General features: G+C 22.9%; 3 protein-coding genes across 3 annotated transcripts in view; 1 reads left to right on the top strand and 2 right to left on the bottom strand.

The window, feature by feature from the left end:
- The window catches only part of LOC122851296 (angiopoietin-4), a 37,062-nt gene extending 28,934 nt beyond the window's left edge, over window positions 1–8,128 (bottom strand). The window contains exon 1 of the mRNA XM_044150429.1: window positions 7,740–8,128. Coding sequence (XP_044006364.1) covers window positions 7,740–7,909 — 170 coding nt within the window. The 5' untranslated portion in view covers window positions 7,910–8,128. The remainder of the gene's footprint in view (window positions 1–7,739) is intronic.
- Window positions 8,129–17,612: 9,484 nt separating this feature from the next.
- On the bottom strand, window positions 17,613–22,074 carry LOC122851297 (integrator complex subunit 3 homolog). Its single transcript, XM_044150430.1, has 9 exons — window positions 21,390–22,074; window positions 19,741–20,978; window positions 19,472–19,580; window positions 19,066–19,253; window positions 18,682–19,001; window positions 18,293–18,617; window positions 18,139–18,223; window positions 17,936–18,065; window positions 17,613–17,858 (listed from the first exon to the last, which is right to left on the bottom strand). Exons 1-9 carry the CDS (start codon window positions 21,662–21,664, stop codon window positions 17,832–17,834), a joined length of 2,697 nt encoding a protein of 898 aa, XP_044006365.1. The 5' UTR covers window positions 21,665–22,074; the 3' UTR covers window positions 17,613–17,831.
- Window positions 22,075–23,765: 1,691 nt separating this feature from the next.
- LOC122851298 lies at window positions 23,766–27,453 on the top strand. The gene is made up of 5 exons (XM_044150431.1): window positions 23,766–24,037; window positions 24,274–24,546; window positions 25,003–25,021; window positions 25,667–25,771; window positions 26,455–27,453. The coding sequence occupies exons 2-5, from the start codon at window positions 24,349–24,351 to the stop codon at window positions 26,499–26,501; spliced, it is 369 nt and encodes a 122-aa protein (XP_044006366.1). The 5' UTR covers window positions 23,766–24,037; window positions 24,274–24,348; the 3' UTR covers window positions 26,502–27,453.
- The last annotated feature ends 288 nt before the right edge of the window (window positions 27,454–27,741 follow it).

Raw genomic sequence — 27,741 nt, forward strand, 5'->3', positions numbered from 1 at the left:
CATTTTTATTTTCAATTTCCATGGCACTTGAATTTAAAAAACCACCGGGGTCACTATTAATTTTTTCATTTCATTTTTTATCTTTTATTTTTTTTGATTGCCATTTGCCGCTGGGCATGAGGATTAAAATATTATATTTTATACTGGTTTTATAGTTTGTCTTGTTGGAGAAAGCTTTATTTATTTATTACATGCTATGCATTCAATAAAGCCTAATCTATAATTCGAATCGATTCACCAGAAGGAAACTGTGTCACCATCATTTTTAAAACTTTTTATCTCTTATCTTCTATATCATTTGTAAAAAACAATTCTACAATTATCATTATTATATTTAATTCTTATAATCGTCTGGGAAAACAAGTGCACATTGTTAAAATTCAGACAAAAAAAAAAATTCATAATGAAATATTTAAGTGAAGAGAAAAAGTACTATTAAATTTTATCTGAAAATTCATTTGAAGAAGAAGGAAAAATAATTCAAGAACAAAAAAAAATATAATACAAATTAAAAATAAACGCTGGTGAAAGCACAAATATTTCCATATAAACAATTACTCCATGCTAAATAAAATATGCGATTATAATGATGAGAATTACAGGGCATCTTACAAATAAAAATTTAAATAATTATCATGTCACCGACAACACCTTCAAAAATAATCTACATATACAAAAAAAAAATATATAATATAACGTGATGATATATAAAATAAAAAAAAATATTAATCTCAAGTTGACATGAAATTTTTTTTTTTTTGTTGTAACGCAAATAACGCCTACATATTGAACGATTTCACGCTGAATGATTATTGGGAGGCTGCGAGTACGTCTGGTGGTCTCCTTGACCCAGAATAACACGATGAATCTGAGGCTCAAATAAAAAAAAAAAAAAAAAAAGATATATCAAAGGTTCTCTACCTTCATGAAGAAAAAAAAAAAAAAATTATTTAAAATTACTTCAGCCATTCAAACAGTTCCAACAGGTGTTTTTCCATTTTATTTTTAACGATAAAAAAAAAACACTTGGCTCGATTTATTTAAACAATATATGCTTAGTTAATTTTTTTTTTTCTAATAAACCGGTACTTTTATCTAACAGGTAAATTATTTATCTCATTGTATAAATTCTATTTTTCATTATTATATTTTTTTCTCATTGAAAAGTAGAATAAACAAATTTCTAATAATTTTTTTTTTACAAAATTAATTTTGTATTGTACACTGGACATACGCCCCTGCCACTCCAAGTAAATAAAAAATAATTAAATTTTAAAAAAGCACAAGTGTATAAAGATACTCTTCCAATTTTTTAAATTTTTTTTTTGTTTATTATTATTTAAACAAAGTAAATAATTATTGTTGCAAAAAAAAAAAAAATTTATACGTTTTTTTTTTGGATGTTTTATTTCATTTATTTAACAATAAACAATATACTTGTTTAATTTATTTTTTTTTGTTAATAAACTGATATTTTATTTTATGAGAATTTTCAACTTGTCTAGGATTTAATTTTGATGAATTGGTAATAGGCACTGTCTAGCTACCACAAAAAAAAAAACAAACAAACAAACAAACACATCATTCATCCTGTTGATGATAGTAATGATGATGATGATGTTGGTGGTGATGGTAAAGGACAATAGACACCCTGAGAATAATTTCATAATAAAAATAATTTTTTTTAATAAAAGGTTTGCAAGTTATGCAGACTCATGCATCGAAATATATGCACAAGTTAAAATAGTAACGGATATAGAAAGGAAACTATTATGCATGTATGCAGGTAAAAAAAAAAATGAATCAAGGTTGTTGTACTAGACTCTAGAGTCGAATGTATACTACAATAACTTGCTAGAACTTATAAATTCCTGTTCTTTCAAAACGTATATTTATTTATTTATATATATTTCTATTTGTTTAAAAAAAAAAAAATATGTTCTCTCACTTTTTTTATTTATTATGTATTTAATCATAATGTCAGGTATATTGTTTATATGAAAATGTATTTTTTTTATTTTATTTTTCTATATATATATATGCATAGGAATTTATTTGAACTCGTTATCAGTTGTGTTTATAAATATGCGGAAATATATCGTATTTAATTCATGTATTTATTGTTAATTATATATATGTTGAAACTAATAAATTGAAAAATTAATAATTGTTATTATAAATGAACATTGCGTGTATTGTTTTTACAATAAAATAATATTATTAAAATGAGCTCGTGGTCGAGTAGGCAAGCACCCTGCCTATCGTGCTGGAAGTCTTGGGTTCAAATCGAATCTCATGAAAATAGTTGGGAAAAATGATGATTAACTATAGTCGGCCGTGAAATTTTGAGTTATCAATTGCACCGATAGTAGTTTCTCTATGATGTGATAATTATCTACATCAACAAAGCCGTTCTGACTTGCTCGACATTTGGGGCAATTACCTTCCGACATAGAACGAGTGATGACACCTCACTTTTTCTGTGCTAGAATGTACTTGCCTCAAATGCTAGTAATTTATTTATTTTGATAATTGATATTACAATTAAATAATAATTTTTGATGATAAATTTCGAACAATATTTAAATTTCGAAAATAATTAAATTTCGAAATCGAAAAATAGATGGAAAATCGAAATAATTTCGAAAAAATTAATTTAAAATTAGCTAGTTTGTAAAATATATTATTAATTTTATTGTTTTTATATTTTATTTATAGATTGATTATTTATATTTCGTAATTTTTATTGATTTTAAAATTTGTTTGTTGAATATAGAGAGAAATTTGTGACTCTTTTTTTTTGCAATAAATTTTTATTAGTAGAAAATTTTTTTAGTGTTGATCATGTATTATACAAGACACAGTATCAGACAAGTAGTATGACCAAGGAGGTGATTCAAAGTGTGTGCAACAAAACGTGATTGCCGGATACTATTTTTGGCTTATCCTTGGTAAAAATTTCTAACGAGTTAAAATTACTACCATCGATTGCAAAGGAAATTGTATTTTTTATTTTAATAATAATGTTATATTTTTTTTTTAAATAGTAAAACGAAAAAATATATAATACAATTAATAAAATAACAACAAAATAAAAACAACAAATAAAAAAAAATTAAAAAAATAAAATGGAAAATAATAATTTATTTAGAAAATTTTTTATATTTATGATAAAAATAATATGTCAAAATTCAAGTATCAATAAAATTCATTAATTTTATTTTTTTTATTAGCATTAATACAAACTTGATTGGGAAAAATCAAATAGAATTTCAATTAAATTCTTTAATTACAAAGAAAAATGAATAAAAATAATTTATTTTTATAAATATTTTTAACAGAAATGATATCGAAATATATAATGAATTTTTATGTATCTATGTTCTAATAAATGTCGACAATGTTTTCTAATAAACTGTAAAATTAACCAACAATTTGATGTAGCTTCAGAGAAGATTCAGCGAAAGGTAAATTTAAAGATTGACGTTTTATTTATTAACATATTTTTTTTTTGTTTAATAATTTTCATAAAATGAGTAGGTTAATGCGATACTTGCCTAATAAGTAATCATTATAAAATTAACAATTAAAATGAATCAATATTTAAATAAAATAAGCAGAAATATTATTAGTTTTAAAAATAATTAAAAAATCATACAAGTAACAAATCAACTGTACAAATTATCATAAACTTTCTTTAGAATTTTAAAATGTTATAAATATATTTTGATATTTTTTAACAGCACATCCTACAGTTTTATCGTTAAATAATTTATTTATATACAAATTAAATATTTCAACAAATATCAATGATTATTCAACAATCAATATTGCTCAATAAAAATTAAAAAAAAAAAAAACTTAAAAACCATATAAGAAAACATTTAAAATACCTCAAAATTTTCTTTTTTTTTTTTTCTATAATTTAATCGAAATTATGTGGATCACAGTAGAAAAAAATGTTGACATTATTTATCATGAATAAAAAAGTTAATAAATAAATAAAATAAATTTTTTTTTCTAAAATTCTTCAATTCATTTTATGAAATAAATATATATTATAATATTTTCAAACTCATCACTTTCCCTTTGACTATAATTATAAAAAAAAAAAAAAAAAAAAAATAACAATTAATATGATTTTATTATAAATCAATAATGATGATAACTTTTAAATTGAATATTAAATATAATTATAACGATCAGTTAAAAATACATTTTCCATAAAAAAAATAGTCATTATAATAAAAGTTATTATCATTAAAAATATAAATAAACATTAAGGTGTTATATCAGTATGAGGATATTAAATATTTATAATATTCACATATGTAACTAGTCAATTTTCTAAACGCAAAGTTCAAACAAATACTAAGAGAAAGAAAAAACTAATTTCCATACGTCAATTTTATTTTTAATTATAGACCAATAAGATGAATTACTAATTATTTTAGATAATATATGCTTATTTGAACTTTTGATATAAATATAATTTAATAATAATAATAGAAAATAAGTAATGTATATTATTATGATTATAAAACTAAAAGAAAGATGAAAAAATTTTTTCTGTTGAAGATGCCACTTGATTATGAAATCAGCGACCAGGTCAAAGCAGGTTTTTTTATTTTGCAAAAAAATAATAAAAGTATATAAATATTAAAAGTTGGATAATGATAGGTCAGTGAATTTTTTATTTTTTTTTTGGTTTATTGTATTCATTATTATTCAGTATTTTAGTCTCGCGCTTACCAAACAATATAATCATCATTTAATAATTATTAAACTGTTATTAAAAATAAACTAATTAATTTGTTGTATGTAAAAAAATTAGAAATAAACAACAGAAGCTATAGTTAATTAAATTGAACTAGGAAAATTATTTTCTAAACAGTGAGAGGTATATAAACGTTAGTGCAAAAAAATAATTAGAAATGGGGTAAAATGTTTTTTTTGTTTAGATGTTTTTTGTATTTTTTAAAAAGTTATTTGAATGATTGAAATTTGAAAATTTTGCTTCGAGAAATTCCTTTTTTTTTGGTGATAAAGGCGTTTGTTTTTAGAGAAAATAAAATAATTTTTAAGATGATTTACCTGTTACGCAATAATATATGCAAATTGAAAAAAAAATAACCAATTGTATAAATTAATGAATTTTTAATAAATTAAAATTGCCTTTAAAAAGTAAAAACAATTATATAATTAAAATTTAAAAAATATACAATTGAAATTTATGAAATATTATTTTAAAAAATTTAGAAAAATAATATTTTTGATTATGGTAAATGAGCTCTAATACAAAGCTAATGCAAACCTGTTTAAAAAAAAATATCACGTACATGAAAAAATATAAAAAAATAAACAAATAATATTGAATAATAAATAATAGTATTTTTACCAGCAACTTGTTGTTTAACAGTTTAAAAATAATATGTAAAATAACTAGATAAAAAAAATAAAAAATATACAATATAAGGTATAAGTAGACTCATTACTATTCTCATTGATGTTCCATAAAAATACCATCAGACAATTGAAACAACATCAGCATACAATCTACAAGGTGTGAAAGACTATCATTTTTATTTAATCAAGGATTCACTGGGTGATGTTTATTTCTGATACTCATGTTACACGTTTTATTATTTTATTTTTATAATATTACCTAACAAAACACAAGGCTAATTCCGCGTTTAAAAATATAATATATATAAAATAATTTTCCTTTCATTTTCTTTATATAAAAAAAAAAACAAAACATATATTTTCATTTTGATATACATCTCAACTCAAGGAGAAATCTTGAAGTAAAAAAAAAAATTATATTTTTATCTGTTCGTCATCTTGATACGGCCTATTTGTCGGACAAATAAACGAAATAAATTCTACAAATTAAAAAATAATAATTAAAAAAAAATATCAATTAATTGTTTGGATATTTTAAATGTAAAATTAATTAATTGTCTAATGAAAATTATATTTTAATTATTAATGGAAAATTAATTTAAGTATTGATTAATTTTATGTATGTTCTTTTTTCGATTGTTTTTTTCACTGGTAATGGGCATTGGGAAAGTATTGATTTTTTGATTTATCAAATCATCCTTCAAAAATATATGATCTGTGGGAATTTTTGAAAATCGATTTGTATCTTGAACAATGTGACTGGTCTCATGCTCTCTCTGACCACATTTGTCATGTCTAATTTTGACTTTTGGCCTCTAATTTTATATGCACATCATTTTCAATGATTTCGAAAATCATCCATTAAATTAAACAAATATCCTTCGTATATAATTAATCGAAAATTAAATTGTAATGTTGATACTCAATGTTTTTTTTTTTTTCAACAACGATGTATTGAAGGTTTTTTTTTGAAAGGTAATTTTAAATTTTTCATGATAAATGACTTTACATTTTTAATATTAATTTGAAAAAATTTTATGGGTTTGATTGTCATTCAAAATATCAATAACTATCGAAATTTATTTTTCAATATTTTTATGTTTTTTAATGCCTTAATTAATTATTTAGAAAAATTGTTTTAAATATTTTTTAGTAATGGATTTTTTATTTAATAAATATTCACATTGTTATTAAATTAAATTAATCGATTTTTTTTTATCAATTAATTTATAATTTTCCAAAATTACTGATTACAAATTTTGCAAATTTTTAATTATATAATTTTTTTTTTTGGACACATATTGTCTTAAGTAAAATGATACTAAAATTATTTTTTTTTTTACTAAGTAATTTTTATATTGTCAATTGGACATACGCCTTATTCCCTCAAAAAAATTTTAAAAATATAAAAGATAAAAAGAGCAAATTAATAAAGCTAAATTTTTAAATTGAAATTTTTTTCTTGTTATTACATTGTCGGTAATTGTGGTACAGAAAAAAATTAAAAATTAAGAGATACATTTTGACATACAGCTTTTTTTTTTGGAACTTGTGTTATCTTCAATAATCGTGAAATTAAATATTTTTAAATCTTTCATCTCAGTTAATATATATTTTTAAATCCTTATTATTTTTTTATTTAATAACATCATAATTATCATTATTTTATATATTTTTTTTTATCATTATAAAACCTTCATATTCATGATTTAAGAGTTTAAATTTGATGCCTTACTTGGATCATATAATAACATACAACATGTATATTATTTTCGTCAATGTAATGAGAGAAACCAAAAAATTAAAAAAAACATTTTCACTACATAGATTCTTATTATTTTTTTTTCTCCAAGTACTTATTAAAAAATGTCTAATAAAAAAAGAAAAAAATTTATATAATTATAAACTCTTTCATTCTTTTCAAAAAAAAAAAAAAACGGGTACGTCTGATGTCTGTTAAAAATAGTTGAAGAAAAATAAAAAAAATTGTTGTAATTAGCCAAGAATCAGAGAAGAAAATTCTCGTTAAATTATTGCTCTTGTTTTTCCATCAGCATTCTTCAATAGATCGCGGGACTGTTTCTAGGAAAAAACGACAGCAATCTTCTTCGGCATTATCATCACCATCACCATCATCATCATCATCATCACATACTAACAATAATATTAATCTATATTTATCTACTGATGGCTTGGGTGTTGAATATACCCGATGGGAATTAAATTTTTTTCCACCACAATTTATTGTTTTTCAATTCGAAAAAAATCAAGCAATTAATTTTAAAAACAATTTGCCATGATAAATATATTTATAAAATTAATAAATAACTCACCGATTTCGTTGTGATCCTCTCATTGATGCTGGCAATACATTTCCTGTAATATTACTTGTGATGACATGTGTATTTCTAATACTTCTTTGATCCGCTGATGTTCTTGGCAACCTTGGACTCGCTGCAAATGCGAGCCCCAGAAAACACGCGGCTAACACCGCTTCTCTCATTATTATTTAAATTATTCACAACTGTTTTTATTATTGGCCCTTTTTTATTTAACAAATTTTTATTTTTTAAATTAACAAACACTACTCACTAGTAATTCTCAAAACTTTTATCAAGTACATAAATACAGTTAATAATTTCTAACACTTTTCGAAATAATTTTTTTTTTTTTCGAAATATAAATTAGTAATGTAAAATTTATTTTTAAGATAATTATTTGTTGCAATTTTAATTAACAATTAATTGTCAATATAAAATTATAATTTTGTTGTAAAAAAATATAAATAAACACTTGTAAATTATTATTTTTTAAACACAGAAATTTTCGATAATTTTTTTTTCGATTTCACAGGTAATTTCACAGTTTTTTAATATTTATTTTGTAATTATAATGAAATTGTTGTTGATCATTGTATGTAATTTATATGATTTTTTGATTTTTAAAAAAAATTATTGTTAAATTATTTAAAAATATGGAAAAATTTGTAAATTATGTCCGTCAGCAAAGTCAGCTCTTGCTAAAGTGTTGAACGATTGTGAAAAATTCAGTGAATCAGTGAGTCGATGGGGTCCACCACTACTTCCAGCTCAACCACCACCATCAACTACATTTTCAGGCACGTGTTACCGATCAACTACCATACAGAATATTGTTACTTTCACGTTCAAAAAGTACAGAGTATTGAAAATTTAAAAAACATTCTATTTGAGAAAAATGAAAATTAGAACCAAAAATTCAATCTACTGTGACAATTTTATTTTTTTGTTTATTTATTATTTTAGATGATTATTTATTTATGCTTTAATAGGATTTTATAGATTCACCTGTTGATGATTATTTTTTGCTTGAATGAAGTGACACAAAACATTCGAAACGACAAAATAGTTGTAAATATTCATCTGATTGCTGCAGTTCACCTATTTCGAAAACGAGTTTTTTATTTTTTTATTATTTATTTATAGTTGGGATTATTAATTTTATTTTTTTCGAAATTATCTACTTTCCATCTTGTACGATAAATGGAGAAATAAAAAATTCATAACAATCAATTTTATTAAATATTTTAAGAATGTAAAATGATGAACCGTTATAATTATACATTCATTTTATATTTTTTTATTTTTTTCATTCCTATAAATTACGTAGGCTGTCGATTTAAATTACGGAAAGTCAGGAAAAATAGATTTGAGGTAATTCAAACAAGTCATTTAAATAAAAAATAATTGTTTTGTTATATAATTTTTTTATTTTTAAAAAATATAATGCAAATTAATTTTAAGAATTTTTAATTTCTTTTTTTTTTTTAATTTTTCTTTTGTATTGTAATAATTAAGGCAATTAAATTTTTAGTTTTATAATTTTATAAAATAGTAGTAGCTCTATTAGTTAATAATAATAATCTGTAAATTATAAAATTATTAATTATATAATTATTTATAACATTTACAAAAAGATGTAGAAAAACGAAAATTAAATATCTTTCAATTTTTCTTTAATAATTTATTCAAAAGTCGCTTAAAATCTATACAAATAAAAAATATAAATTTATAATAATTTAATAGACCTCTTTTCTCGTTAAAAAAAAATTAATCAAACACTAATATTATTTAAAAAACCATTTATCTAATTAAAACCTAAATTACAAAAATAAATTTTAAATAATTTATTTGACGGACGTTTAAAATTAAATATTCATTAATCTAAAAACTCAAGATGACATAATTATTTTTTAATCACTAATAAATTAGATAAATCCGCTTTATTATCAAATTAAAATTTATATATTAACAATTTATCTCATTGATATACAATTGAATTAATTTGTCGCAAATTTGTCATTAACATAACGTGACAAATGAATCAATTCAATCAATTTCACATCATTATAAATTCATTAAATTAATTAAAAATAACAACAATTGCATGTTATAAAAAAAACATAATACACATATGTAAACATAACAGTCATCCAAGTAAATGAAAACCATGACCCTGAAGCATTTATAAGTCTGGAGGCCAATACTCGAAGAAGACTTGCAAGTGAAGAAAAATAAAATAAAAATAAATGCAATAAAGACCGAGTGAAGTCACAATCTTCATCCCATTTAGTTTATACATATATAAATAAATGTATTTGCAATATATATTTATCGTTTCAATACTCACGTTCATTATAAACTATTAAATTATATAATTATTTTAAAGAAATAAAAAAATAAATAAAACTATCAGACAGCACACTTATTGTCATATGCATAATAAAAAATTTCTATTCTAATTTCTATATTACGTATTTGTTAATGAATTTTATTATTTGTTTATTTAACTATCTAATTGTTTAATTATTTATTTATTTATCTATTTATGCATTTATTTATTTTATTTTTCAATTATAAATTTAGTTATTTATCAATTCATTTGTTCGATTAATTTGTTAATTATTTAGTCTATTTATTAATTAATTTATTAATTATTAATTAATTAATAATTAATAAATTAATTTGTTTATTTATTTGTTTATTTATTTATTTATCTATTTATGCATTCATTTATTTAATTTTTCATTTGTAAATTTAGTTATTTATTCATTCATTTGTTCGATTGATTTGTTAATTATTTACTTTATTTATTAATTTGTTTATTAATTATTAATTAATTAGTTTGTTTATTTATTTATTTATTTATTTATTTATTTATTTATTTAATTATTTATTTATATACTTGCTTGGTTAATTATTTTTTTATCTATCTATTTACTAATCGATTTTTTTTATGAAAAATCATCAGATTGCATCAATATTTTTCATGATGAATTCATGACGGTCACTTGTTATTTTGAAATAATTATTCAACTGTCAAATGTGGTATGTATTTTTATTTTACTGTAAGCATATTATCACGAGCAATATAAAATTATTAACAAGCACTCACACACACCGTCCATATAATATTAAAAGAAGAGAGTTGTTGTATCGTTATGTATTTAATATAATGTAATTTTATTTTTTATTTTTTCGTACATGGTAATCAAATATATACATCACCAGGTAAATTCGATTATCATGATCATCATGATGATACTTTGGATATTTATTCCGCAACATATAACACAACCAATTGTACCAATCGTTTTAATTTCGACACGGTTTTTACTTTTAGATACTTATTACAAATTATTTTTTTTTTTTATTAAAAATATATACTTTTTCTTCTTATGATGATGATTAATTATTATTATTATATACAACAAGTTTATAAACAATAAATTAAGATAAATATATTGATTTTAAATTTGGTAAAATTGTTCGGTGAAATTTAAAGAATGTTAAAGAGAAAAATGTTTTTCTCTCCAGCTCGTTTTTACTGGAAATTTAAAAAGATAATTTAGTTATCTTCTGGAGAGCATTCGAAATTTTTTCGTCACGTAAAATAAATTAATAGTTTAATTAGAATTATTTTAAAATAACACGTGGAGTTTTGTAATAGAAAAAAAATCTCATCGGTCGAAATCTTAATTTGCAAATTATTCTAATTAATTTTAAAATATAAATTTCCTTGTACATCACGGTGTCCAACACCAGGCAATATTTTCGCGTTTCGCGCAGCATAACGTGTCGACGTCCTGGTGAAGAAGAAAATTTGCCATGCTCTCGAACCTAAAAAAGAAACACGTGCAAAAAAAATTTCAAATATATTTTTGTCAATTTTAAAAATTTGTAAAAGCAAAAAAATATATAGCTATCATTTTGAAATTAATTATAGAATAATTTGCAAATTAAAATCTTGACTGATAAACTTTTCTTGCTGTTGCTTTTCATTGGTGACTTGGAAATTTCACAGAAAAATTTCGACATATAGTATTTAAAATTAAGTAAAAAAAAAAACTAAATTATTTGATAAATTTGTTGAATCAACAATCGAAAAATAAATTGATCAATTAAACACTTGCAAATTTTTTTTATCATAAAATTTCACGAGGTAATCTACACGAGGCAATTCAAAATAATTCTAACCAAATTTCCACTACGTTGCCACTACGTCGTAAAAGATGATAATTGAAATTGATAATTTTTATTGTTCGATTGTCGATTCAACAAATTTATAAAAAAAAAAATTGATTAGTTTAATTTGTTTTTTTACTTAATTTTAAATACTATTTGTCGAAATAATTCTTCTGTAAAATTTCCAAGTCACCAGTGAAAAGCAACAGCGAGAAAAGTTCATCAGTCAAAATTTCAATTTGCAAATTATTCTAATCAATTTTAAAATAATCGGTATACACATTAATATATTTTTTTTCTTTTACAAATTATTAAAATTCACACAAATATATTTGAGATTTTTTTGCACGTGTTTTTTTTTAGGTTCGAGAGCATGGCATCCACGTGGAATTTTCTTTTTCACCTGGCGCGAAAGGTGTTTCAAAAATTTTTGCTTGGCGTTAGCCAATGGCTGATCTGCAGATGGCGAAACTAGGCAGTAAATCCTAGAAAAAGCGACCTCTAGTCCTCGTCTAGGACAGTCTAGGATATATAAGGCGCAGTCCTAGAAGATTTCCAGTCAGTTTGTCATCGGGTTGTATCGGCTTAACATCATCTAAAAATTTTCCGTCCATTAAATTCGTGGTTAGTAAAAAAGTACCTCGTGGTTGTTTGGTTAAAAAAAAAAAAAAAAGTACACGTGTAAAATAATAGAAAATTTTCGTAGAATTTCGTCGGTTTTCGCGGAGTGTATATCGTCTAGAATTTTTTTGTCGGTTACGTTTAGCTTGAAATGACCACGTGCCGATCGTCTCGTATGGTCATAAAAAAAAAAAAAAAAGTGTTTGTGCAAGTGCTAGTGATTATTATTAAAAAAGAAATATATAAAAAAAAAATTAAGTGATATAATAAAAGTGAAATAAGTGTATAAGTGTAAAAAGTGCCTGTTGCTGTTTGGGATTATTATTATTGCTGAGAAGATTTAACCGCAAATTTAAATGGATTATTGGAGACTACCTTGACAATTTCTACATGGCTTCGCTGAGAGGATGGATCGGAATTTATGTGGATTATTGGAGAGTACCTGGACAACTTCTTCATGGATTTGCTATAAGGATATGATGGGATTTAATTGGATTATTGGAGAATACCTGGACAATTTCTACGTGGATGTTTACTCGCAAAAGGTAGGTTCCTCTAGATCAAAATTGACTAGTTGTAATTTTTAACCTATCCCGGAAAAGTGCTTCAATATCCTTGAAGTTTCAAAAAATTGTTGCTATATTTTTTGAAACTTCTTGTCGTTCCAAATTATTATTTTATGTATAGATTTATTTTGACTGATTTTTACAATAATTTACATTCAATTTAAATGCCAATTTAAATAGTCGTAGTGTAAAAGTCAAAATGAATCGACCTTGACTATCTCAAACAGAGTAGACAAGGGTGATTAGGACATTATTATCTATCGTGAAAATTTATAATAGATAAATTTTCACCCTATTTTCCATTCGCGATGTATGTTTATGTTTAAGATATTTTTGATATTAAATGCACTTTTCCAAAAACAATAATCAAATTTTCAAGTATGTTTCAGGATTTTTTCTGTTTCAGCTTTTTATATGTTTCAGCTTTTTTATGATTTCAGGAGTTCGAGTTATATTCACAATTTTAATATTATGTTTTTTAATGTTTTCAGATTTTTTTTGTTTCAGGATTTGTATAATTTCATAATTTTTTTGTTACAGATTTTTATAATAATTTTCAAGACATTTAATATTTGCTGAATTTCAAGATTTTATAAAGTGAAATAGTAATATTGACATAGTGAAATAGTAGGCATAGAAATGTCCTATCACAATAAGTGATAGTGGCATAGTGAAATGAGCCTAGAAATGTCCTATCACGACAAGTGATAGTGGCATAGTGAAATGAGCCTAGAAATGTCCTATCACAACAAGTGATAGTGGCATAGTGATTAGTGAAATGAGCCAAGAAATGTCTTATGATATATCACATTAAATAATCAAAAATATACCTGCTGCTATGAGCGCGGGTATATAGTGATGATTATATATTTATTTTTTGAACCCGCGTGCGTCCATACTTGCTGCTTTGAGCGCAATCGAAAAATTTAAAAATCCGATCGAAACAATTCTAGCTGCAGCTAGAAAATGCGCGCGAAAAGTGGAATAGGTCTACTGGAGAAACCACTTGATAAAAAAAACGAGTCATGTGTCTACCTCCTGGGTGACTAGGAAAAGACACGTTTTAAATTTACCTGTAATTATTTATTTATTATTTTTCAGCTTTTACAATTTAATCAACACCTAAATATTGCTAATTTTATTAAATCACACTTGAAATAATTATCAAATTCAATTAATATTCAATGAAAAACTATTCCTTAAAGAATTCCATAATTTCAGCTTCTATGTTTTTTTAAAAAAAGAAAATCATAGTTATTATTTAAATCACAATGGCATGCCTTAGTTTATTTATTCATTTTATAATTCCGTAATATTTAATTCAAAACTCAATCCTCTTTTTTAATCAAGGTGTGACATGAATGAAAAAATTATTAAATGAATGAATAATTATTTCAAGGCTACATAATAATTGAGCCCAAACACGACATTAATTTCTGCAAAAACAAATAAATAAATTACATAAATAAAAAAAATATTAACAAACAAATTTTAAAAAAATATCTAATTAATTTAATTATTCAAACAATACCATCAACAATTAAAAAAAATATATTTCTGCATTTATTTTTAATATTTTGTAACTTGTATATTATTTTTTTTTAAAAAAGTTTAATTACCATATTATTAGTCAGGGTGTGTGAGCCTAAATTAATTTTCTTTTTGTCACCAGATATTCATCTCGTGTACATTAATAAATATATATTACATTTATATAAAGCACATAAAATTTTTGCTAAACAATGAAAGACTTTTGCTCTCATTGTGGCATAATTTAAATATCAAAAAATATAAAAATCCTATAAATTGTTTCATAAACTAAGATACATAAAAAAATCAAAATGAAAAATCTAAAAATCGTGACTCGTCTAGTGTAACACTGACACACTGGATAATCATGTCTTGTCTATAAATCTATGTCTCAACAAGAACACTAATGAATAAATAATCTCGTGAATTAAGCAACAATTTTACAATATAAATTTAAAATAATGATGCATTTAATAAATAGCAATAAAGTAGTAAATATCAATTATTTTCTTTTATATAAATTGCTGATATCAATTACTATTATATTAATTATATACACATCAATTTAGCACGTGTTACAGATGCATGATATAAATAATATTATGTATAAATAATGCGGAAGTGTTTGATACTTTGTACATGACACTTTGAAGATTAGACATCAATAAAAAAATAACACTGTTTAACATAATATTGAGGGTGAGACGGGCTTGTAAGAGCCACACTTTAATTTGTTTTTTATAAAAATTCTGTATTCAAATGTGATTGGCATTCGATTGGCGTGTGAAAGGATTAAACCAATTTTTTATTTACTTTTATATAATAAGGACAGTATTTAATTTACTACTAATAACTACACTTGTTTTTTTTTTCTTTCAACAAAAAATATTATCTTTCTCATGAAAATTTATTATGAAGAAATATCATTTTTAAAAGGTCTTTGACGACCTACTAATCATCAAGATGAACATTTTTTTTTTTCTTGAATGAAGATGAGATCAAAAGTAAAAGGTGACCTAAAAATTAATTTGATAATGAAAGTTAAAAAAATGAATAAATAAAATCTAGTAAATAATAAAATAGTAGCTATTTAAAAAATATATTTATTTGTTTGAAAATTAATTGCACATTTAAAACTTGTGGAATAAAATTTATAGAAACGAGAAAATGTTGTTGGACAGCTTTTTAATGCTCTGGTTAATTTGACCATCCCCTTTTTTTTCCATCCCCGGTAAGAAAAAAATAAACTAAAATTATAAAATTTACGCCAATAGAAAAAAAAAAAAATTAATTAGAAAATTAATTTGTCTAATTGATATTGAGAAAAATAAAAATACTTAATTGATAGAAAAAAAATATTTTCGCGTGATTGCGCGATTTTAGAAATGTTAAAAAATAGTAATAAAAAAAATATAAATAACGAAATGTAAAGAGAAAAAATAGCAGAGAAATGTCGAGTGACTTGAGACAATATCCGCAAAATATTTATGATCATTGCGTTGTCTCTTTTCTTTGGTGGTCTCACACGCGAATAGTGAATAGTGATGCCATTCATCTTGTGATAATAATAGTAAATAGATAATAAAAAAAAAGGACACGATAATAACCGACACGCTTGTAGTAGTTGTTACATAATACAACAATTCTATTTATTATCGTGACCTGATCAAACTCGGATTATTCAGCTGTATTTGGTCTCGATATAAAAAATAGTTTTTTTAAAAATAAAAATATACAACAAGCAAATCCATTGAGTATATTATTCACACGCTATAAAAATAAATTTTTCAGTTCCACTAGATTGAACTATTTGACTATTAAATAAATATAATTATTGTATTTTTATTTGTTGAAAATAGTAAAGAAATATTATTGAATTTCTTTGTAAATTTAGATAATTAGAGTGGATGATTATTGTAGGTGGCAGTTGCAAAATTAACAATAATAAAATAGTAAAAAAAAAAAGTTAATAAAAATGTTTACAATATTTCCACAGTATTTGTTTGCCGAGTTTAATCGTAAAATAATTCATGACTATTTCAATGAGCCTTAGTATTTTTTATTTTATTATTTTAGATGTTGTTAAATTTTCGTCATGCTCAATTACAAATTGTTTCAACAAGTGTTAATAAAAAAATAAAAAACAATACTTTATTTTATATAAAAAGAAATATATAAATAAATTTATAAAATATATTTTTTTTTTAATTACAAAAATACAAATGAAATTTTTTAATTAAATGTTTTTTTTTTTGTTTTTTAATGTTTAATTGTTTTTACTTTTTTTTTTTATGTTAATTGTATTTTTAGTAAAATGTCATTTATAGAAAGTTAATGTGATACAAAAAAAAAAAAAAAAACATGAACTTGAAGAGTAAATAAAAAAAATATGTTTATCATTAAAATAAAATTATTATTTTGAGATTAAATATTGAATGGTTTGATTTTAATTAAGATAATGAAATAATTAGTGGAATTCATTTGTTTACTGTAAACAATACGTGTATTTAATAAAAAAAACTTTCTCGTCTTTTTTAAGAGTAAAAAAAAAAAAAAAAGGAATACTTTTAAAAATAAAAAAGACACATTATTTACTCTTTCTCTTTTTTTTATAATTTCCATTTCTTTTTGTAATTTTCATTTCGAATTTCTACGCAGCTTCATCATCGTGGGAGAATAGAAAAACATCTCCGCAAATTTCGAAATAAAAAAATTATATATTTGTTAATTAAAAAAAAAAAAACTAAAACTATCGATAAATAAAATATAAATTAATCCACAAAAATTTATTTAATATTTTCTATAAACCTCTATTAACTTGAACAAAAGAAAATCGAAAAAAAAACGATAAAAAAATTTCTTTATTAAACTCCGAAATTGTTTAATTGTCTTTGACTAAAAAATGTTAACAAATAAAATATATAATTATCATATTATAAATATTATTTAAAGGGTTTATCAATAATACCCAACAAGTATGTACAAATAATTTTATTTGAGGACAAAATTGTCGTCATCGTTTTATATTTCAACAACCTTCAACGATAACATATAAAATACGTATTTAAATAAAACAAAATACTTACTAAAAAATCTCATTATACATACGTGTATTTACATACAAAATAGTGATTATGTTTTCATTTATTATGGCCAAAATGATAATAATAATAATTTATAATAAAATAAATAGAATAATTTTGTATTAGTAGTAAGGCCTTCTCGGATTGTTCTGCAACAACAATAAAATATTTCAATGAAACATCAAGCTGTTATTATTTAAACAATTATTTAAAATTAAAAATTTACCAATGGATTTGGTCTAAATCTATAAGCAAGCATCATTCTTTTTCTGTATGCATCAAATTCATCATCATCACGTGAAATACCATCTGGTCGTTCAGAGCCAAGTCCAGCACTGTCAAGCCTGCTTGTTGCTCTAAAACAAAATCAATTAATAAACAATAATATTTTGCTGATTATTAATTAATTAATTTAAGCAAATTAATTACTTATTTATTGGCTCAATACGACCACTTCCTTCACTGCCCAATCCTTGACCTTCACTCCATCCAAGTTTTTGTAACATTTGAAAACCTATTTAAACAATAATTATTAATGCAATATTAATTAATTAAAATATTAACAATTAATTGTTTTATTTACCTATATTATCTTCTTTGAGTTTGTACTCTTTGTAATCACTGAGATCCGGCTCTTTTCCCTGTTTCAAGGCTGAATATTGTTCCATAAATTTTTTTAATTCATCAGGTGGTAAAAAATCACCAATATGATGTTTTCCTTCACTTTGAACTGTCAATTCATCAGCCCATAATTGTGTTGCTTCCATTTCAGCTGATCTTAATTTATGTTCCCATGTACCACCTTCAGTTTCTTCATCACTATCATACTCATATTTATGTTTACCTTGAGCTTCTAATCTTTTAACTTCTTCACGTTTTTTTAATAAATTTTGATATAAAAGATTTATCTAAAAAATATATAATTTAAATTATTAACTGTTTGTAATTTAAAGAAATTAATTTATTTATTACCTTGTAATGATCTTCAGCTTTTTTCCACTGTTCATCACTTAAATCCAATGTACCATATGTTTGTCTGGCATAGTTGAGTAATGCTGGATCACCTCTTGATACTTTTGTTAACATTGGATTTTTACCTTTGGTATTTTGTATTTTTGGCATGACAATTCCATGACATTGACTAGTTGGTATTACAGGTCGTGATAAAACTGGTGGTGGAATATTTGTTGGTATGTTTATTATTTCACTAACTGATATTTTATTATCTGGTTCACTCCAACGACTTCTTCTTTTACGTTTACGTTCTTCTCTACTTTCTTCTCTTGAATTATCTAGCAATAATAATTATACATTTATCAATAACTAAATTAGAAAATGAAAAACTAATCAACATACCATTTTGTGATGAATTATTATTTGTAGATTTATCATAATCATCAGTATCACTTAGAGCATCTTCTGGACAATATAATTCAGCTCCACTTCCTTTTTTTATATTATCACATTCATTTTTTTCATCACGAAATTTACCAACCAATCCTCGGTACTGCTGATATGCTGCACTTTGCTTTTGATGTAGAAACCTTGATTAAAATAATACTTAAAGCTTTGTCAAGTAATGCTAATGCCTAACTATTTTTTTTTATTGATTTAATAACAAGATATTATAATTCACGTAGGTAGTGATGATAAATTGACATATTTATAATAAATTGGATATTATTTTATACTATTAAAATAATAAATTAGATAAAAATTACTTGTCCTTGTAAATTTATATTTAAAAGAAAAATATAATTACCATAATTTTGGATCATGGGCATTTTTTTCACGTACTTCTTGCTCAATTGCATCACCACAGTCAGCTACAATTCTTGCCAACTGTTCAGCTTCAACTGGACAACTATGACCTATTAAAATAATAATCTCAAAATGAATTATTCATTAAAGTGTCAAGCTTAATTTACTATGACATTTTTTCCATCTAATCTTATTTCTTAGCTAGATATAATGATAGTTTAAAGAACACTCAATTATCATATAAAAAAAAATGAGGAAAATATTAATAACCTGAATGATCTGGTGTAGATGATATGTTGCTATTAATTCTCACAATTGATGGAATAATATTTGATGTTGTATTTGATAATTGTAATTGATTTTGTGGTATTGTTGGATATGTTGTAGGTAATAAATGTGCTGATGTAACTGGTTGTTGTGTTGGCACTGATGGTGGTGGTACTGTTTGCATGATAATTGTACTTGGTGGTGGTATATTTAAATTTGGTGGTGGTACATTATTAATTGTTGATGATACATTATGTACATTTAATGATTGTACATTCATCATCATTGGATTAACTATTGGCAACATATTTGGTGGCATTTGTGACATTGGAGGTAGTATTGTTGTTGTTGTCGTTGGTGGTGGTGGTATATTTGGTGGTTGAATACCACTTATTGATTGTATATTACAAGGTGCAGGTGTTGGACGTTGTTGATGATGTTGTTGTTGTTGTCCAGATATATTTAAACCAGGTGGTGGAATATTTGTATTTGGAGGTAATGCTCTTATTGATGAAGGTGGTAGTGGTGGTGGCGGTGGAGGTCTAACCATCATCAATGGAAGTGGTGGTGGTGGTAATGACATTCTTGTATTACCTCCATGATTATCAATACCCGAGTAATTATTATCATTATCTCTTGGTGGTAATAAATGATTTTGTATTGGTGAAATATTTGTAGAAATATTTCTCATATTTGGAGGTGGAACACTTGTTAATTGATGAATTATTGGTGATTGTTGAGGTGGTGGTATTCGAGACATCATAGATGATGATGGTGTTTGATTTGAATTTTGTGATTGACATGATGTGGTGTTATTGTATTGATTTCTTGAATGAGAATTTGATGAATGATGATAATTATTATTTCTTCTTGATTCATTATTCATTGATGATCTATGACGTGATGGTGGAGGTGGTGGTGGTGATGGACTTGATGATGAACTACGACATCTTTCTGAATTTCTACTCCATCTTGATTCAGAACGTCTTCTATCTCTTCTATTTTCCCAATCTCTAGACTTTTCATTACTACCATTCCAACGTCTGTCTCTTGAATTATCATAACTTTTATCATTTTTATTACTATCATCTTTTTTTTCATCATCATTGGATTGTATTAATAATGAATCTTGTTTATTTGGTGTTTTATTTGATATTTTTTTAAATTGATCCAAAAAACTTCCATCATTGGCAAATAAATTTACAGTAGACACTGATGAATTTGGCTTCTCGTCCTCTTTCCTAAAAATAAAACAGATTCAAGCTGTTGACCTCCATACAATTAAAATAATATACATATCTAACACAAAATTTTATCATTGCTACAATTAAAATTATTCATTTATTCTTTCAATTGACGACATCAATAGGCTAAAAATATGTCATGAAAAATAAATACAATACAAAAATTTCTATCAACCTGATCTGTCATTCATATGTTATTATTTCTATTATTATTATTATCAATCATCTGTTCAAATAACATAACCAATAAATAAAAAAATTCCAATTTGACAACAGAATATTAGAATTCTATTTACAAGTTGTAATAATGACAACAAGTTGATAAATCCAATGATAAAAAATTGTCAAATAACAGAGTTAAAAAAAAGCTGTTGTTGTTGTTGTTGTCAAGTAAAAAAACAAACTTACTTTGATGGTGAATTTATTTTACTGGTAGTTGATGTATCACTGATAATGGTTGTGGATGTTGTTGTCATTGTGGTGTCAGTTGTTGTGTTACTTGTGGTACTTGTTTTTTTGACACTTTCAACAGCTTGTTTAGCTTTAATTTCCTCCATTTTAGCTTGTATTTCTAATTTTTTTTGTTGTATTATTTGTTCTTGTTTTGACATTTGTGCAAATCTTTCATTTCTTGATGTTTTTGATACAAATGGATCTGAACATTTTATACCACGATACGCCATATTTATAACTATGTCTTTTTTTAAAAAAAATATGTATTTTAAAAAAAACTACGTGTGTGTCTTACTGTTTTTTTTTTTTGTGCAACCGAAATTACATAAATAGTAACATCCAACACGTCTGGCGTTTTGTTTTTTGTGTATTCGTTTCCTTTTTTTTTTTTTACATCAAGTTTTTTATCATTTATTGAAGCTAAATATATGGCGGCAAGTATTTTTCATTGTTATTAACATTTTGTTGTATATTTTAGACACACTCAACACACTTTTAACAAGTAACAAATGTTTAACTATTATTATTAACGTTATAGAAGATTAAAAACAATTATTATTTTTTTAATAAATCGTCAAATTAGTGGAAAATTTTTTAGAGACGAGAGGCAGACTCAGTTGGTCTCTGTCAAACACTGTCAAATATTGTTTTTATATGCCGCAACGATCGCTAGGTTCGAGCATTTCTAGAGAGAAATAAAACAAAAAAAACAAAGCAAAAAAAACAAACTTTTAAGACGATAAAAATCCCTAGTTTCAATCATTAAAATTAGCAAATATTTTGAAAGTTTTTTAATAAATACAGCACATAATATTAAATAATAAAAACAATTAATTAAAATTAATTAATATTATATTTTTCTTTTAAATTTTTTTCTGTTTTATCTTACGAGCTAGTTTTTTTTTCTTTTCAATGAAATTTAAATTGTTAAAAATTAAAAATAAAATACGTGAAATAAAAATTAAATTAGATAAATAATAAAATTAATAAAAAAATAATTTTTTGAATGAAAAAATAGCCAAAGATTATAAAAATTTATTTAGAAAAATATAAAAAAATAAAATGTTTAAATTTAAATTTTAATATAACTGAGTTATTAAAAAATAATATTTAAAAATAAATAAATAATTAGAATAGTAAATATCATCAACAATAAATAGCATAATAGAAATTTCTATGGAAAAAATAATTACAAGAACCCCTCATAAGACAAATGAAAAAAAAAATAATTCTCGAATGATTCTTAAATAGAATGATTCTTTTGCTGAGTTAGCAGATGAGCTAAAAATAAATGAAGATAATGAATCATCAAGAATGACCATACTGGACAATCTTACCTTTAAATAAATTAAAAATATAAATCAGTAAAAATACGTGATCATGCATTATAATTAGCAATGAACCTCGTGAATGAACAGAAAGCGCAAGTTGAGCCAGATAGTAAGCTCATCTAAATCGATATTTAAATATATATTAAATATTTCTATATATATAATTTTAAATCTCCTAAATTCCATCGTAAATAAGATTTAATCAATTTTTTATTTTGATTTTATCTTGAGCTTGCATAAATTATACTTGAAAAACTAAAAAAAAAAAAACAAGATATACATGTATATTGTTGATTATATAAAGCTCAAAATTTATGACAAAGTCAAAATATTGAAGGATACTCAAATGGTACAACAAAAAATATTAACAATGATAAATTTTCTACTTGACCTCTTTTATAAAATGAAAAGCTTTTGATAATTTTTTCATCAAATTTTATTACCAATTGAAAATCAATATAAAAAAAATAAACAAAGATAGAAAAATCAAAGCGAGAAAAATAATATAAACCAATATTAAAATACGTAGAATTTAAAGAACAATATTTATAAATAAATAAACAATTAAATAAATAAATAAATAATGTTGTAAAAATTTTATAAACAACTTTTTAATTTATCAAGTTTCAAGATGAAAAATATATTCAATTCAATGATAATTAATTTATAAAAAATATTGTTAATAAATAATTTTATTATTTAAATAAATTATTGAATTGTTTAAATAAATTATTAATATATTGATTTTGTAATAAACTTTTGGGTAAATGCATTTGATGATATAATTATTTGATATATTTATTTGTCCACACAGACAAAAACAAAAACATCACACACGTTTTTATAATGTATCTATGATGACAACATATATAAAATATATATAAAAAATTGTATTAAAGCGCATGCTTAATATTTTGCAAGGAGAAACAGAAGGGGTGATGTATACATATATATTTTTATTTGCGGGGAAATATACCAGGCTCAGGGCAGCCGATCATTACAAGGTATCCGGGTCGACGAGCTAGTGTCAGTTAGTCTAAATATCACAAACAACACTCACTGACTTTCATAAGTCTCCAAGTTATTCTATTTATTTATTTTTTATATTATCAAAAAATACAAACTACTATTTGTCTCGAAAACAATAAACAATTGTATCAATTAAAACAAAAAAAATAACAAGTGTTGAAAAAAAAAAATCTTACTCTATTTTTGTTTGAGTATTGGAAAATTTCGAATCGAAAAATTAACACAGTATTCTGTGTATGACATGTGAGCTATTATTACTGATTAATAATTTATTGTTGTTAATTATTTATTTTAATTTTTTAATGTTAATGGGTGTTGTTGTTTTTTATTTATTTATTTTTTTTGATTTTATGGCCACCTGTGGCTGACCATACAATTGACTTATTTCACTTGATTGAAAAATTTATATTTAATTGATTGTTTATTTGTTTAATAATTTAATTTATTAATTAATTTAATTGTTTATTTATTTATTACAGAAAATTAACAATATGTGAATTATTTTTAAATAAGTGTTAATTTAAAAATAGAAAAGTAAAAAAAAAAAATTAAAAATGAATACAAAAATGTCCTTGACATTTAAATCACCAGTTATGGATGATGAGGATAAAAATCTAATGACTGGTAGTCTGGAAGACAGAAAAGAGGCATTTAAAAAAGATGAAGAGCTTATGAGAGAAACAACAAAATTTGTCACTGATGTCATTGAAACAGCAACTTCTGAAGCATCTAAAAAAAAGCTCGAAGCTCAGGTTCGTTAAAAAAATAATAATAACTATATGATAACATGTTATTTTGTTTTAATTAATTTGATACTATTTTTAAAATAAAAATCTATAATAATATTAATATAAATTTAAAATTTCATTGCTGTATATTTTTGTTTGTTTGAGAGCAGTAAACTTGGTAATAATAATAATTTAATAATGAAAATATGAAGCTACTTAGTTGAGAGTATAACTTATTTAAAGTTGACTGATTAAATAAGTAACAAGTTTTCATGTATACATATTTGTATCGTACATAGTAATATGATAGATCCGCTTGTTATATTTACCTATAATTAAAATTACTATGCACTTGATCAAGTATCTCTATTTTCAATATAAACTTGCATATCAGATGACATATTTGCTTCATAATATTATAACAATATTATAGTTTGTATTTATTAACATCTAGAAAAATTTTTGTATTGTTTGTTTCAGGATGGTGACACTAATGAAGGTATAATTATTTTTTTAATTTTATTTTTTGTTTAAATATACTTGTTGTACTAGAAGTAAAAAAAAAAAAACGTAAATGCAAATTTTTTAAAAATATTTCTCATTATCTACAAAAACACCCTAATTTCTTTTTGAAATTTAAATTTTTTTAAATTGTTTAAACAATGTAAAAACAATTGATAATAATTTCTTTTAAAAAACAATTTTAAAGAGCTTTTTTTTGGCATATTTTTTTTTTACTTCTAGATGTATTAAATATTTTTTTTTTCATTATTATATTAACTTTTTTTTATTATATAATTTATTTTGTAAATCAATAGTTTGTTTTGTTTTAATTTATATTATGTATACAGTTTACATTGCAGCTGTTTATTTAAATATTTTAAATTTTAAATAGACACAGTATCAAGCAATTTAGTGTTGTTTTATTTTTTTAAATGATATTGATTATGATAATTAACAAGTGTCTTTTATTGTTGGAACAATAATGAATAAATATTTGTTCGTTTAATCCTTCGATTGAGATTAATTACAGAATTATATTTATAAAAATATAAAATAAATATCAAAAATAAATAAAATAAAAACTAATTTGTATATTTATTAATATAATATTAATGAAAAAAAATAAAATTCATGTTAACAGGTAGTAGATTAAAGGGTGGTAATATCATCAATGGCTGGAACAATCGAGCTCGTGGTTTCTGCAATCGGATATTAAATGCTCTTTGTCCATGTTTCACCAACAATGGTAAATCATAGAGATTTATTTACTACCTTATTATTAAAATACCTATTATCAATGCCAAATAAAAGTCATGAAATGACCATAAAAAAAACCATACAAAAAAAAATATAAAATAAACGTTGAAAGTATTTGTCTAACATTAAAAATTTTAGTGTAGATTATATCATAAAATTATTAGAACGCCTTTATTTTTTTAACATTTTTTTATTATTATTTGTTTAAATAATTTGCTAGTTATCAAATCATAATAACTAAAGCTTTCCATTTAATTTAATTATATTTTTTTTAAATACTTATTAGTATTATTAGCCACCAAATCAGTATTAAATTAATACCAATAAAATGACTAATTAATTTTTAGATTAACTTGTAAAAAAAAATTGTAACAGAGATAATTCCATGCATGGTGTGTGATTTGAAATAAAATTTATTTATCATACTTTTCACTGTAAAAAAAAAAATTCTTACCTGGACTTTTGCAAGCTTTTATTAGACTCTTTTTTTATTTAGTAGATTTTTAATATTTTCTAGTAGTATAGAGCTTTACAACGAGCATTAAAAATAATTGTATTAATTGGATATTAAAATGAAATGCAAGCTCCAAATAGATATTGATGAAGCTTTTATTTTTATGATATTAATTGTTGCAAAAAAAAATTCAAGAGATTTATTATTATTTTTAATAGAATTGTTTGCCTGGACACCCTACAAATACAGCTTCACGAGACCTTAACATGCTCATCTTGGAGTAACAACAATAACTGATGATTGTCATCATGATTATATTTTTTTTCTCAAGATTTCCATGAAATTTATATTATCCATTTAATTATTTAAATAATAAATCAACTGATAATTAATCATCATATCATTTACAATAAAAATTATCAAAATTTCGTACCTTGAAATATTTTTTACAACGACCAAAAATTATATACAATATCATAATTTTATTTAAAATTTTAATAAATATATCAAGCTGCGAAATATTGAATAAATCAACAAAAATATTTAAGCAATCTTTCTAAATAATATATAAAAATAAATAATTTATTTGTGTATAAATGTATAGAATAAAATAATTAAACTATTTATTATTTAAATAACAAAAAGGTACATTTAAAAGTATTTTAAAATTAAATTATTATTGTTTTATTTAATAATAAATGTACTATGATATTTAGAAAATATTTACACAAAAAAATTCTGTTAGTTTAAAAGAGAAAATCAATAATTAGAGTGTACTTAAAGCTTATTTTCACACCAACTGGTATATGGGAAAATGTAACTAGCCCATGTCAGCCTCATGACCTAATTGAAAAATAAAAATTTTTGTTTTTTGATTAATTGAATAAATAAGAATAATTGTTGTTACCCTCAAGGCAAATCAATATTTTATATTTAAATTCACTTTACATTTTAAAAAAAAATCAACAACAGTATCTTTATCAAATAAATGAAAAAATATTTCAAAAAAGCTTTAGTCCATGTATGAATTTTTCATGAATGATGGGCAATATGATTTGTGTGTAAATATTGTATGTATACTCGTAAATAATATAATTTAAAAATGAAAAAAAAAATTGTCTCAAAAAAACGTCGATTATCATGAATACGATGGGAACAAAAAAAAATAATAAAAGTAAAAAATATATCGCGAAAAAAAACGTGACAATCAATTATGGGTAAAAAAAATGAAACAAAATTATTTAAAACTATATTAAAAGAAAAATAATAAAGAGAGTTTATTGAAGATATATATTATAAATAAAAAAATTATATATGTGTTGAATAATTTAAAAAATATGAATTTATGGAATTAAATGTTTATAGATTTGATGTATATGAAATAATATTGAATGATTAAAAATGACTTGGTGTAATGATATTGTTTAAAAATTAATTAACCCAATTAACATGTGTCAGCAGAAAAAAATAATTATATAAAAATTGCTATTTATCAAATAAACAAC

This window comes from Aphidius gifuensis, linkage group LG3 (assembly GCF_014905175.1).
Source record: "Aphidius gifuensis isolate YNYX2018 linkage group LG3, ASM1490517v1, whole genome shotgun sequence".
Lineage (NCBI taxonomy): Eukaryota > Metazoa > Arthropoda > Insecta > Hymenoptera > Braconidae > Aphidius > Aphidius gifuensis.

Excerpts from the sequence above, each read along its gene's own strand:
- LOC122851298 (XM_044150431.1), top strand. The coding sequence starts at position 24,349 with ATGAATACAAAAATGTCCTTGACATTTAAATCACCAGTTATGGATGAT. Across the intron at positions 25,772-26,454 it reads TCCATGTTTCACCAACAATG|AATTGTTTGCCTGGACACCC; the intron begins GTAAATCATAGA and ends TATTTTTAATAG.
- LOC122851297 (XM_044150430.1), bottom strand. The coding sequence starts at position 21,664 with ATGGCGTATCGTGGTATAAAATGTTCAGATCCATTTGTATCAAAAACA. Across the intron at positions 20,979-21,389 it reads AAAATAAATTCACCATCAAA|GAAAGAGGACGAGAAGCCAA; the intron begins GTAAGTTTGTTT and ends TTTTATTTTTAG. Across the intron at positions 18,618-18,681 it reads AAGCTGAAGATCATTACAAG|ATAAATCTTTTATATCAAAA; the intron begins GTAATAAATAAA and ends TATATTTTTTAG.